The sequence below is a fragment of the Lactuca saligna genome, chromosome 4 (assembly GCF_052625555.1).
Source record: "Lactuca saligna cultivar CGN05327 chromosome 4, ASM5262555v1, whole genome shotgun sequence".
NCBI lineage: Eukaryota > Viridiplantae > Streptophyta > Magnoliopsida > Asterales > Asteraceae > Lactuca > Lactuca saligna.
The window spans coordinates 219,961,957-219,977,511 of NC_136420.1; the positions used below are offsets into that span (position 1 = coordinate 219,961,957).

The window sequence follows — 15,555 nt, forward strand, 5'->3', positions numbered from 1 at the left end:
AAACACACGAATGGGCCGAATCTCACCTAGGAGACAGAGAGTGACATGATGGGTCGCTATCCATATTTGTTTGTTGAGGTGTGATTCCGAGGATGGAATCATCCTATGGTGGGGAGAATTGTAACGCCTGTGTTTATGGGCTTGCCATTTTTAGCAATGTAATAGTCTAGGTTAACCTTTTTAACCCGTTTTGAAATAATAGAAGTGTATTATTTGAGTATTATGTGTTTTGTGCTTAATTGCTTAATTTTGTGGTTTGATTAATTAAGAATAAAAATAAGCATCAAAATTTAAGTGTAAAATAAACTTGATATCTTTAGATAATGTTGTAGTAGTTGAAACAAGGTTTCCGAAGATATAAAAAATGTCGAAATCCGAGTTATAACGAGGAAGTTATGACCTGTCGAAGTTTCGCGACAGAACCGGCAACGCTGATTAACGTAAAAAGTGAAATTTACGTTAGAGCGATATTTAGCCTTAGTGATCTAAATGAGAATCGAAGATCTCGTTGTTAGTATCAAAGCGATAAAAAGCTAGGCGAGAACGGACGTCAAACGAAGAAGTTATGAATTTATAACGAAATTTTCTGTCCCAGCCTATTAAAAATAAATAATAAAAATAAATTCAAAATTAGCCAACGGACTCTAAAGAAAAGTTGTAGAGCGTAGTCTCACCTTCGCGTGAATATAAAGAACGTCGAAAACGGAGTTCGTATGAAGAAGATATGAATTTCCGAAGTTTATTAAATAATTTGTATTTAAATTTAATTGGAAAATCCGGCCTTATCCGAAGGCGAGTCACCGGACTCATCCGGAGTACTCCCCGCGTACAGCGAAGATGTCGACACTCGCACTCAAGGACTTTGGATGACGAACGCAGTGACAATTTCGGACCAGTACGCCCCGCGTACTCCGAGGCATCAGCCTCCTATAAATAGGATGCGAGGTTGCCGAGTTTCTTTGCTATTTTTCTCCATTCTCTCTCCCGTTTTGCCTCATTTTGCATGCCAGAAATACCCCAAAGCCCCGATAATATTCCCAAGTCCCGAAGCAAGTCCCGAGATCCCGAAGATCCCGAGAAGTGCGGTTTCCGAGCCGAAGCTCTGCCCGCGAGAAGTTCGATTTTTTTAGAGATCTTCCAGATCTGCTGAGGATTACTACTTTTGCAAGTCGTAGTGTTGTCCGATCATCTTCTGATCAAGTGAGTGTATACTACCTTTCATAAACGCAATAATAATACAAGTATGGTTTGAGTGTATTAAGTATATTGTTGTCTAGATGTGTGAGTATGTTGTTACTTTCTCCTATCGTATAATTATGGAATATTTTATATGAGATACGTGTTATGTGTATATTTTGTTGTTATATGTGTGAATGTATATTCACTTTCTTCTATCTTACAGATCTAATTATTTCTATATGAAATACGTGTTACGTGTGTGTGCCTCATATGTTATATGGAAAATGTATTGATCAAGCATGCTATACAGGTTTTGAAAATATGTATAAAAATGTATGTTTTTATCTACTAATATGTTGGGTAGAACATGGGTAGATAGTTGGTGTGTAATAAACAGATGAGAGGCCTCGTTGTTGTTTTGATTCAGTCATCTAGCGGAATTTAGATGACGACCACAGACTTTTCTAGACAGTCTAGTGGAACGCTAGCAGGATCATAACCTGTAGGTGTTAATGAACTTGGATGTTCATTTGCTGTATTCCATCCCCCTCATGGTTGCCTTATTTGACTTATATTGCTGAGGAACCCCTCCAACATGTGTTGTCACCCTGATGAAAATATTCTTAGATTAGGTCCCTTGTGTTAGTTATTTTAGGGACATAAAATGAGAATAACGGGAATGGGTAACTGGGTTATTGTTGGTTGATAATAATTAATTTAATTATTTATTGTGGGTTGAAAACCCTATATGCTCACCAGGCTCCCAAGCCTGACCCACTCAGTTTTATTTGTATTACAGGAAGTGGCGCAAGGGCGTAAGATGGATGAACCATCAAGTTGTTTTGTTTACAAGTCTGTATATGTATATATTTGCTGAATGACTTGTAATGTTATCGTTTATGCTTATTGGTCTGTATCGGAACATGACACCCCGAGTTTTGATTATATAATGAAAAATACATTTCTTTTATGAAATGCTTTGGTAAACATTGTTTTATCATGTTTTGTTTTTGGGAACAAATTCCGCAACTCTTTCAAATCAAAAGGATTTACTCTGAAATTATTTTAAAAGCATAAATGAAAATCGGTCTTTTCTGGCCGAGATAAAGGGGATGTCACAGGTAGTCGTAGAATTCACTAGCAGCATATAGTGCTAGAACTGTTGTAAGTCTACGGGTGTATCCGTATCATTCACCAGGTTGGTAGATAGTGTGAGAAGTGTTGTAAGTCTGCGGGTGTAGACATTGTATTCACAAGGTTAACAGATAGAGTTAGAGTAATGTAAGTCTGTGGGTGTAGCTGCGACATTCACTAGGTTGGTAGATAGCATGGGCACATTGTTAGGACCCACCAGTTCAGGTGTAGCAGTGAGGATATCGAAATCTACGGATTGGTTATGGGTTCCCCAGAGGGATTAGACCCAGTTAAGCTAGTGATAAGACTGTAAGAATGGCACTGCAGTTATGAGGTCAAGGAAGCAATGGATTGCTTAAGGTTTCTTGTGATAAAAGGCTACTTTTGGTCATGTAGCAATCACTTTTAGCCATGGATTTGGTAACAATGGGATTCGACGCATCGATCCGATTGGTTGGATCAAGAGGTTGTTAGAGTCACAGTGCCATGCTAACTAGTGACAACTAGTTCCAGGGAAGGATTTCGTTCGGAAGTCGTGTGAGGTAACTATGTGGGAGTCATTTAGCTCCACGACCGGAAAGGAACCCGATAGTTTAGATAATTGGGTGAAAGAATTGAGACCAGGGAGGTCTCGCTAGATTTTGGAAAGCAGACGTATGGCAACATACTGTTTCAGGAAAATGATTACGAAGGTATTGACAAGTTGGGTCTTCAAGTGTATGAAGTATCTAGATGTTGGAAACCCAAATATCAGAAGTTGAATAGTTAGATGAGAGACAAGTGGGCTGGGCTCAACAATAATGATTTGGTATGAGAAGTCTATCAGGGAACCAGACTATCTCGAGACTTCAGATTACGGATTGAGTAAATGTGATCATATGGCAAGGAATTCGTTTTCTTTAGATTTCAGAACCCCGTGATGGTTGGTTGTCTTTGCCTTGGAAAGGTTGCAGTATGCTTGTAGTTTTGGCCATGAAGTTCAAGTTCTCGGGCGTATAAGGAATGATAAGAAATGATTTTGAGGACAAAATCAATTTTAAGTGGGGGAGAGTTGTAAACATCCCGTTTGAAATAAAATAATTAAATATTAACCCGAAGCCTCGAGAAGCAATTTTATTTATTATTTTATGTTATTATAGTCTAAAATTAAATAATTACTGGGATGTTAGTTTCGGGGGTTAAAGTGTAATTTTGAGATTTATTTTGAAAAGGACTTATGGAAGCGGCGACTAAAGAGTAAATTCTAGACCTTATATGAGAAGATTTTGGTAGAGGAGGAGCTAATTGGTAAGATTTGGACCTAGTTTGCAAGGGTTATCTGTAAGAGGGGTTAAAAGGGTAAATATTAGGACCCACTTTGAAAGAAAATAGAGAAGGTAGGGTCATTGTTGTTATTATGGGATGGAGTTTAGGAGCCGTGTATATAACCCATCGCAACCCATCGCCTCCTTCTAACCCTAACCATAATATTGGAAAGCAGCCGTCACCATCCCTGTGAGTATCTCAGCCGCCATGTGTGAGCTTTCCAGCCTCCGTCGCCACTTGTTTGTGTTTCTCCGACCGGTCACGTCCCCGAGCGACCGCCATTACCAGCCAACTATCTTACCATCATGGTGGGATGTTGTTCAGCTCCTTCGTTGCCCCGTTGCTGACGATAATGAGGGCCTAGCATATGTTCTTCAGGCTGCTGTCGTTGCTCACAATCTGAGCCTCATCCACGATCGTTGGTGCTACGTTCCAATCCATGATTCCGTCGTCGCCGCAATTCGAAGGTTGTTCTTCTATCGTTCCTTCCTCCGACTACCTGGTGCTGCCAACCACAGTGAACGAGGTGGGTGCGGGACTTGCGACTGGGACTGGAATCGTATGTTTTCTTCTCACGTGGGTTGAATTTTGCTTGATCAGGAACCTAAAAGAGAACACCACCACCAGCGTGAGGTGGTGGCTGCCATCGTTAAATTGCCGCTGCCACCTCTCCATGGTTCCGCCGTTGCAAAAAGCCACCCGGTGGGTGGTTGTGTTACTATTATGAGAATAGAGGGTGGGCGTGTGTTATTTTTTGATGTAAGATTGGGTTGTGTGGCAGGAAAACAAAGAAGATAACTACCATGGCCGCTAGCCATGGTGGCTACCACCATATACCACCACCGACTACCACAAGGGTGGTTGTGTGTGTAATTATTTAGTGTGAGTGTGTGTGTGTGTGTGTTAATTAGGTGTTTCATTGTAAAAATTGTAACCATGTTAGATTAATGAAAAAGAAACTCCAAACCACCATCGTGAGGTGGTGGCTGTTGCCTCCTGGCGCCACCAACCGCCGTGTTGGGTGGCGGTGTGCCTTGTTGTGTTTTAACTCGGTTGGGATGCTTGGACAGAATGGGCCTGACAAAACCATAGTGGGCCCAATGAAACCCTAATGCCTTAATGGGCCCAACGAGGCTAAAAGTGACCTAAAAGACCAACCAATTAACTAATAGGCTATTATTGGGTTGGAAAACCCTAATGGTATAAGATCCTAATTTTTGGGATTTATTGGGACCGCACGAGAATTATTTAATAAACTTAAGATATTAATTAATAATCATGTGAAAATTAACTTAAGGCAATATTAGACTTAATGGATTAAGTCCTTTATGGATTATGTCATTAATGGGGTAAGTAGGAACACTTAACCCTAATCATCATTTCATGTGAAAACTCTAATCTCAGTCGGGCCTTGAATTGGGCCTTGGTGATTTGACTATTAATGGACTTTCCAAGAATAAGTAAATGGACATAATAATTGTATGAGTTTTATGATAAGGCCCATGTGAGAGTATTGTGCCCAATTTGGAAAATTGGGCCATAATTAGGCATTTATGATTAAGTGATATTGGGCCAAAAATTGGACTTTGGCCCCTTACTTGAATTTTCTCCCTTGGAGTGTGAGTTGGCCCTTGGCCCTTTGGCTTGGACCAAATTATTAATTGGGTGTTGTTTGATGTTGACAGTTCGGAAATCTGTCAACCAGCAGCTGGAGTTTTATGTGCGAGACTTCAGCAGTGCTAGGTGAGTTATCCTCATTGTACTCAAGGGTCTAAGGCACCAAGGCTGACCCATTGTTTTTTTATTGGGATTATTACTGTTGTGATATGTTAGTTAGGTATCCTGGTAGATATGATGGTTATATGCTAGTATGATCTATTAGATCGGATGTGGTTAGTCTTAGTGACCTATAGTTGGTCTGACTGTCTGCATGCTAGTTGTAGGTAGATCTGTAGGAGTACCTGTAGTATTATGTGATTATATGTATGTGCATTAGTTGTGTTATATGTCGACATGTTATATTGTATGGGTTGAGGCGGTACTGCTCTGTGTGGTAACCAACAAACCCGGGAGCATTCCATATACGACTTGAGGGAGAATCGTACTGTGGGCTTGATGGTAATCCAGATGTGAGCTATGGGACCGGAAGGCAATCCAAACTCACACTGTGGGCTAATGGGTAATCCAGTCTTTAAATTTGTGGACCCAATACATGTTGTTAGTTGTATATGTGTTATGTGAAGTATATCGGTATGTTGGCATTCCAACCCAATGGTTGAGGACTTGGGGTATTCCATCCCGATGGATGATTGGACCCATAGTATGCTGTTTGTTATTATATGTGTATCGTTCTGTATATGGGTATTTTAGAGATATCTCATTAAGCCTTTGAGCTTACAGTTATAGTTTATTGTTTCAGGTTCAACGGATGACCGCGGGAAGACAAAGGTGTGACCGTACACATCCTTGTGTTTTGGACTTATGGTTTCTGGGATAATTTGATATTAAACTATTTGGCAAACTTTTTTGTAATAACTAATGGCTTTTGGATGTTTGAAAAAGTTTTAATTTTGCTTGATTTTTATGGATATTACAGATGATGTACGACATCAATATGGATTACGGCTCAGTTCTCCGGGCTAAATTTGTCCAAAGCACTCTCTTTACCACACGACATAATGAAATCTCATGTGCTCGTTTCTGGATCGTCTCCGTTCAACGGGCAATCAACAACCTCAACATCCCAGTCTTGGAAGGTTCTTGTATGGCTGCAATTTAGATCTTTGACACCATCAACATCATTCTAGCTGATAATTCCATGTTTTTATTCATTGGTTCAATTTCTGAAGCGATGCTTTGTGATGTTCCAACTGCAAGCGATGTGCTGCGAACCAACAGAAGTCTATCAGTCTCTAGGTTTCGCCCCATGACTGATGACATTCAAAAGATCCTTGATGAGGTTGATAAACCAAAAAAGGGTTGCAAAAGCTCGTCCATCTGACCATGCTCAAACGCCGAAAAAGAAAAAGGTCATGAAAGCGGCTCACAGGCCACGAACTCCGACTCCAAGTAACCGAGAAGATTTGCAATCAAACACGTTTTTGGAGGTTCCAGTGCAAGGGGCTACGTACACCAAACACGTGGATATTGTTGCATCTTCACAACCACAAGTCTCATAGCAAATCTCTACGAACCCTGATGTAACTTTTGAAATCCCTGCCTCTGTTCCAATCACCGATGATTTATTCCAAGATTTTTCTGTCACTTCACCTACATCTACTATTTCTACCCCAATCACCATTGCCCCTTGCCCACTTGTATCAATGGGGCTTTTGCAAACATAATCAAATCTTTCCCAATAAACCCCTTTGTTTATAGATTCAACCGTCATAACAACAACTACCACTGATGAACCTCCAGTGTCTATTAACGCATTTGATGCGGGGGCAGGTGCTTCAGGTTTCTCAGTTGGTCATTCTACACCACCAATTTATGCTCTCCGCCAAGGTGATTCTGATACTATTTTTGGAGGTGATGATGAATAATTCGAGTCTTTCATTACAGTCCCTTCACTGTTCAAGCTGACAGTGATGATGAAGTTTCTATAACTGAAGGGCAACTTAAAGTTATCAATACGAAGCTGGATTCCTTACTTGAATCAGCTAAAGCTTCAAGTGCTTACTCACAAGTGGCTGTCAAGGCCTTCTTCCATACGATGACGAAGGATCACTCTGCTAATCTAGCGTAAGCAAACAAAGTTGTGGGTGATTTAACTATTGTCTGCAAGGAAACAACCAAAAAAGTCGATAAACTAATTACATATGCTTGTTCCTTCATGCAAACTGTTCGAGTCAAACACATCCAAGGAGAACACAATTATCTCCAATGTTGGATTAACACTTCGCACTAAGAAGGCAAACCTCAAAGAATTTTGCACTGATCTCCAATCTGACAATGTTGAGCTTAACTCCTCCATTTCCACCAAGAAAACCAAGCTTCACGAAGACTTAGCAATGTAGAATAAAATTATAGATCAGCTCGTACTGAAGACTAAAAAGGTGGAAGTCATAAATGTTAAGCTTGAGATTGCTGAGAAGAATATCAATGAACTCCAGTCCAAGAAGGTGGTTATGAGGAGTTGTGTCGTAGATGTGAACTCCTTGCTGTCTAATATCGTTTAGGCTCGTGATCCATTGATCCCTATCACTGTTAAGAAGCATTTGGTAGAAAAACTCATACCTGCATTCCCAATGCTAAATCGCCTTGAAGGTGTTGCGGAGCTTAGTGCACTTCCGAAACAAGGGGAAGAACATACAAAAGATCAGTTTGCAAAAGAACCCCAATAAAATGTAGGAACTATTGGTGAAACCAAAAATCCAAACAGAATGAATGAACCGAAGGGTAATGAAGCTTCAGATTCAAAAGGCAAAGGGAAACTTATCTATGATACTGATGAAGAAGAACCTGACGAGCATGACTTAAAACAAAGAAAGGCTTGTGAAGCCAAAATTTATGAAAACAACCGAATTGCTAGAGAAACGGAAGAAAAGGCTAGAGATGAACACGAAGCTCAAGTCAAATTGGAAAGCAGAAAAATTTTGTTTCCATTGTGGACTTTATACTGAATTCTAAATGAAGTAGTTGATAATCCCAACATTTACTGGCTGGATCTAGTTACTTCATTTGAACTGGAGAATACGCTGGATTCACAACTAGACATGCCTCTCACACCGAAGGCCTTTCTGTTTTGGAGGTTGGAGGTCATTGTGAACACTCTTCCATCAGATGTGAATGTTGACAAATCTTTGATGGAGTTCTATCTCAAGCATGGAAAGTCTCACATGGAGTGCACTGAAGATAACCGCTATGAAGGTTATAGGGCTAAATTTGACTGAGAGCTTCATAACCGCTATGAAGGTTAAATCCTTATGACTGGATTACTTTGATGCATCTCCTGATGAAGGAAGAGAAGAAATATGATCCGATTGTAGATCACATCAAGAGGATGCTAGTGTCCTATATTTTTGAAGTTGCGAAGCCGGATATTGAAATAACTTCTATTTTGAAAAGAAAACCAAAAGTCCTTCCTTAAGGTTTGACGAGTGAAATTTACAAGATGAAGATGGGGAAGTTAGAGAAATATAACTGGACTGTGATGTTTCAACGGGGGTCCAAAGAATGTGCTGATTTCCAGAAGTGTCTGTTCGCATTGCCACACAAACATTTATTTTCGACAACCTGCATGAACTGTGTTTTGGAAATTACTAGTCAGTGTAAGGCAAATGATGCTACTGCAAAGAAGAATTTTTCATACATGATTCACTGGTACATTTCCTTTCACAGCACACTTCTTAGCATCATGCCCAAGCTTTTCAAGACTCATAAGAAAACACAACATTGAAGGTCTCCATCCCAATTGACGCAAAGGGGGGGGATTGTTGGGTATTTAATGTTGCGTCATTATGGGCTTTAGTATAGTCTATTTTATAATCAGGTTGGGCCTGTCCACCTGTGATTTATTATTAGGGTTTAGCTATTTAAGGTGAATGCATGCACTGTATCTTCTAATCATTTAATCGTATTGTAAACCCTACACATCTTTACAGTAGTAGTTCTTAATTGAGCTCTTCTGAGGATGTTATATTTAATCATTTGAAATCTTTGATATTCTTTCTGTGTGTTCATCATTCTTTTACTTATCTGAATCTATTCGATCACTTTAGATTTAATATCAACACTTTCCAAAGGAATAAATAAGCAAGGTCATCATCGGGAGAGAAGAACATACATAGGAAATGTTAGTAGTATAACATACAATGTATACTTATTTGGTAAAAAGAAATAGAAATAATTTTTGAATCACACACAGAAAAGGTCTTATATTAAAACAAAATTTTAGTAGCGTATGTTCAGAATTTAAGTAGCAAAAAATAGTGTAGCAGCGTATGTTGAGAAATTTAAGTAGCAAACGAGTAGTGTAAATTCATAAAGAAACATTGTCCAACAAAAAAATAATTAAATCATGTAAATGTTTTTGTCCATGAATGCAGTGAGCACAACTGTGTTCTTTGTGTCGATGATATTTCTTTCATTACAGTCAAAAGTAACTTTGTAACTAATGTCACATAGTTGAATGATGGAGATGACATTGTTTTGAAGGTCCTTGATGTAGAACACATCCTTCAACGTGATAGATCTGCATTTAACTGTTCTCATGCCCTTAACTGCAATTTCATTGCTATCTCCAAAAGTAAAGATGTGACCATCTTTCTCCGCAAAATTTGTTAAGAGGAACTTGAGACCAGTCACATGTTTAGAACAACTGTTATCTGGAAACTAAGTATGCTTAAGATCCTGAAGAGTAGAGGAGACATTCAAGCTTTTCGTCTTTAATTATTTGATGGCTCGAAAGGTATCAGCGTCACACTTGCTGTAGCGACTAATTGGGACATCATTGACAAGAGCCATATGTCCTTTAACGTTCACCCCTTCATCTTCAATGTGTCCTCATCTTTAACACATTTTCCGATTCCTCATTCTTTGTAATAAAAGATTGACAAAGAGATGGTTTCCTTCTTCATGTGAGCTATCAGCTACTTGTACAAGACTTCATAAATCTTGAGGCTTTGAGACTCTTTCTACTCGTTACAATCCTTGGCAAAATGGTCAAGACTCCCACAGTTAAAAGAAGTTCAAGTAACTATTTTCTTTTCTATAAGTTGTTCTTTCTCAGTGAACTACCACCCATGGATCAAACTCTTCTGACTCCATTGGACTTGCTTTCTTCACATCATTTAACTATAAGTGAAACACTAGCAACCGGTTCATCAATGAATTCACCTTGATCATAATCATCAAAGTCACCGACGAGATTTGTTTCTTTTTCTCTTGAAACCAAGGCCACCAACTTTTCCTTGTTGGAGTCTGTCATAATGTCGTTATGAAGAGATTTAGTTTCTTCGTAATTTCTCAGATTCACAAACAAAGAATTGAGATCCATGAGGTTTATCTTTTCATTATTTTTAAGAACATCAACATCATGTTCCCAACTTTTCCCAAGAGAGTCTAGGAAATCTAAAACCAACTGAGAAGAGTGCTTGACAACTCTCAACTTGCGCATATCATTCACTAAACAATTAAATATGTTAAAGGTTTGAGTTAGTGTCTCACCTTACTAAGCAAACAAATACTCATATCTCCGGTTAAGATTGTTGATGGTAGTAGCTTGAACTTCAACAGTACCCTCATAAGCCACAATCAACGTTTCCATCATCTCTTGAGTAGATTCATAGTTCTGAACTGGATGATATACTTGATAGGGAAGAGCATTTCCTATATCTACCATTGCTTTGAGATCAAGACTAATAAGTCTTTTGTCCTCCTCGTCATAGCTAGTCGTTGGCTTTTGTTTCAAGGGACCAACGGGGGCACTGTTAACAACATTGGAATATGCGAGCCTTTTTCTACAATATTAAGCATATCAAAGTCCATGGTTTCAAGAGCAACCATAGAATTTAATTTCCACATTATGTTTATCAAAAGGAAGGGTCTTTTTTTAAGGTAGACGACTTGGGGTGAGAAAAAAAGAAGACGACATGATAAATAGAGTGTATTGTAAACCTCCTTTGATACCAATTGAAGGTTTGAAACGATCGAATGCAATCAAGTATTAATAACAAGAATGATTAAACAAAACAAAGATTAAATAGAAAAGTGAAGAACATGTATAATCACAAAGATGCTTTCACTAAGAATGAACGGTTCTTACAAAGAGAACAATGTTGAGCTTCACAAACACGGTCATCAAGACTTACCTTAGGGTTTCATCCTAAGGTCGATTATATACGATTACAATAATTAATATCCCACTATTTTAGGGATGTATATATATCTAAGTAAAGATCTGATCCTAATCACTAAGATTACGGATCAAAATATATTCTATATGTACAACGTATATCTGACTAATATACATGGATAATTTAAATCATGAAGATCATGCAGACCTAGGTAGAGTTGGGCTAGTTTTGGCATTGATGATCTACGTGAAGTGTTTAACTCGTCAGATTATAAAGTGTGACCTTACATTATTATTATTATTATTATTATTATTATTATTTGTTGATGTTGTTGTTATATATATATATATATATATATATATATATATATATATATATATATATATATATATATATATATATATATATATATGATTCTTACCAATAGTAAACTGGTGGATTTTTTTGGTAAAAATGGTCCCTCAACTATATTTGGGTATTTTGTGTCAATATCTAGATTTTGATAGTATATTTTTGGCCTTTAGGTTTATATTACAAATCTTTGGTGCATTTAACAGTTTTCGTCCTTAAATTCAAAACTTTTATATTTTTGCATTTTAATTAAATTTTTCTGCTTTTTGGTTTTTGCCACAAAATTTTAGTGAGTTTGACACTTTTAGTCCTTACAGTAAAAAGTTTTCCATTTTTGATGTTTTTGCCACAAATCTTTTATGAATTTGACACTTTTTGTCCTTTTACTAAAAACTTTTACAATTCCACATTAAAAAAAAACCTCATTTTGAATTTTGTCACCATAATTTCCTAACTTTGGCAACTTTAACATTATTGCTACAATATTTTTGAATTTTCGCCTGCAGTGTCCATTCTTTGGTTGTACATTTTTGAAATCTAATTTTAGGGGTTGTCGACTTTCTCCCCTATTTGTGGTGACTTACAATTTCAGCACATATCTTTTAAAGTTTGCCGATTTTTCCATATTACCCCAAAAGCGGCGTAGCGGGGGCCTCTTTATTATTATTATTATTGTTATTATTATTATTATTATTATTTAAAACTTCCTTTTGATTATTTTCTTTAGCATTAACTTTTAAATATGGTCGTTACGCACTTATGCTATTACTAACTTTTTATACATTCTATCAAGAAACACCACTTAAATGTATGATTGGGCAGTATAATAACTGAAAATTAAAAAGTATGCGTGAAATAAATAAGAGATAAGCCATGAAGAAACTACAAGAATAACCACAACCGTAGATTGATTTTACATGTATTAATCAATAAATTAACTAAGAAAACCATAAAGATCGTAAATAAGAAACCTTGGGACCATCAGCATGCCTAACCCTTTCGAGTTATGGGTTCCTCCCTCCTTCTCTATATAGATATGAATCTCATATCTTTAACCTTTCTTTAAAAACCAAAATCAAGAAATTAAAATCGACACTTTCCATCAATATCAACAAATATTATTGATTTTTTCTCACTCCTAACATTCGTCTGAAGATTCTGGACTTGGGTACTCGTTTAGGTCTGGATTTAAGCAAACACGACCGGAGTATGATTTTGGCGGCAAGTGGTGGAGCTCTGGGCCGCGGTTTTGGCTTTGGATGGCGTCGACTTTAGCTCCTACCTCAGTAGCTTTTTTTCGGATCGAGTCAGCGGATAGGTCATGGAGGAATCCCTCGTCTCCTATGGAATCCGGAAAGTTAAGACTGGCGGAAGGGCCGCGGAGGTAAAAGACGGCGGTGTCATACGCACGGGCAGCAGCGACGGGAGAGGAGTATGAGCCAAGCCAAATACGTGAACGTTTGTTGGGTTCACGAATCTCAGCCACCCACTTGCCCCACTTCCTCATCCTTATCCCTCTGTAGGGTTTGTCGACGTCTCTGTTTTTTCTCTTTTCGCCGCTGGACGTGGGTGAACATCCGCCGTCTCCTTCCATGTGTGGAGCTGGCGCAGGGTTGCGTTGACTGAAAGAAACAATAGAAGAGAGATTGTTCTGTGAATCTATATAAAATAGAGTTTTTATATGAGAAAACCTGAGACAAGTATACAAGTAGATAGGATATATATGACGTCATTTATAGTTTTATTGTCAGCTTAAAACTATGTATAAGAGGAAAAGCGGTAACAAGTTGTAGTGTGATATTTGAATAGAGGTCAAGTGCTAGTGGAGCGGTTGTTTGGTATTTGTCATTGCTAGTGTATGCGTTTATGATGTTGGAACTAGATATATTGTGTTGGGTATCACTTCGCCCTACGAATTCACTCGTTGTGTCTGTTATTCTTTAATCTCTAACACAACGTTTTTAAAAGATATATCTATTATCTAATATAAATTTAACGAAGATATATAATTATTTATTTGACGTCAAAAGACCTCTTGCTATTTAATACTTTCTCTATCTATCTTTTTAAGTCATTAAACTTTTAATTGCATCCAATAAGCAAACCCATTTTTTATTTTGGTTTTAAAATATTAACAATTATGATTTTTATGGGTTAAATTGACAAGGAAACAATGTCATTCTCTTTGTCACATTTAACTAAAAGCATATGGAAATCACAACTTCAACTACTTAGATTTTCAGTTATTAAATGAAAAACTCACCCAACATTCAGGCGCTAATAATGTTCATTGGTTGTGGTTTGAGATAAATGATGAGAATAGACTTTTAGTTTAGATATGACAAGGGAAATGGTGGTGTCCATTGTCCTTTTTAACTGATAAAAATCATAGGGATAATGACTTGAAAGGGTAACAAACTTTCGATTTTTATCACATTTAGTCACTAAACTTTTTTTCGTTATCTGTTTGTCATTGAACTATTGAAATTGTTCACATTTTACCCTTATGACCGGCAGTTGCCGGTCATAAGGGTAAAATGTGAACAGTTTCAATAGTTCAATGGCAAACAGATAACGAAAAAAAGTTTAGTGACTAAATATGAACAAAATCGAAAGTTCGTTTCCCTCTAAAAAGTTCAATGACTAAATGTGAACAAACCTTCTCTTGTATTATGTTTTAGCAAATTATTTATTTTTGTTAAATTGTAGCAAAATTAGTTGATGAAGAAAACTATGAAATAAAAAAAAAAAAACAAAACAAAACCCTGAAAATATATTTAAAAAAAAAAAACAAAAAACCAGAACCGAAATAAAAAACCAATGGTTTGACATTTTCCGAAATAAAAAATCAAAATTTCCAATCTGATTTTGGTTTTACAAAAAAAAAATGAACCATTCTCACTGATGTGAATTATGACCATTGGTTTGGCATGCGAAATTTGTGACATCCCATGAATATGTAGTTACAACATCGTCTGAAATCGTAATTCATAGTAAGGGGTTAGAGTATCACCACATGAATACATAGTTACAACATCACATGAACTCGTAATTCATCACCTACAGGTTATTAGTCTGCTGGTGTTTCCACTGGGTTATCTAGAATAGTCCGTGGTCGCCATCTATACTCTGGTAGATGACTACATCGCCACATTGTTGGTAAAGGTTATAGTATCTCCTTTCATCCTACATCACATATTCATCATCATCTATTTACCTAATTATCACCACCTTTCTATCATCACCTATCTCTTATCATTTTATTTCATCACACACCAACTATTTCATCTACCCATGTTTCATCCGCAACATATTTGTAGATATAAAATAAATATACCATTTAAATCTTTTAAAACATGTATAAAATCGTTCATCCAGTATAGACAGCAAGTATTCAAATAATATACACACATAGCACATAATTGATATAAAATACTTCATATCTATGTGTAAGATGAAAGTAATTATATATACCATAAATGATTCCTAACTTTGAACCCCAAGGTTTACTCTACTAAAGCTTCATATTCTCGGCTCTCTGAACCTAGAAGGGTCCACATCTATCACACCAAAAAGCTCAAGATAGCTCTTCCTCTCACTCTACACACTCAAGCTCGCTAGGGTTCTCACTTATGGGAAAGGTAGTCACAATTGAAGGCCATAAATGCCTTTAAATTTGGCTCGAGCCTAAAGATTTAGGGTTTCTGCCAATAGCGCGAACTCGTCGAGTCGCCTCACCGACTCGTCGAGTCCATTCATTAATTCGAGTCATCAGTCGCGGCCTTAC

At 37.4% G+C, this 15,555-nt stretch overlaps 1 protein-coding gene across 1 annotated transcript; it reads right to left on the minus strand.

The window, feature by feature from the left end:
• Window positions 1–12,906: 12,906 nt before the first annotated feature.
• Window positions 12,907–13,362, minus strand: LOC145040485 (ethylene-responsive transcription factor ERF011-like). The gene has a single exon (XM_078988401.1). The coding sequence runs from the start codon at window positions 13,360–13,362 to the stop codon at window positions 12,907–12,909; it is 456 nt and encodes a 151-aa protein (XP_078844527.1).
• Between the last annotated feature and the right edge of the window lie 2,193 nt (window positions 13,363–15,555).

Bases quoted from the DNA above. Each gene is read 5' to 3' on its own strand.
- LOC145040485 (XM_078988401.1), bottom strand. From the start codon at position 13,362: ATGGAAGGAGACGGCGGATGTTCACCCACGTCCAGCGGCGAAAAGAGA.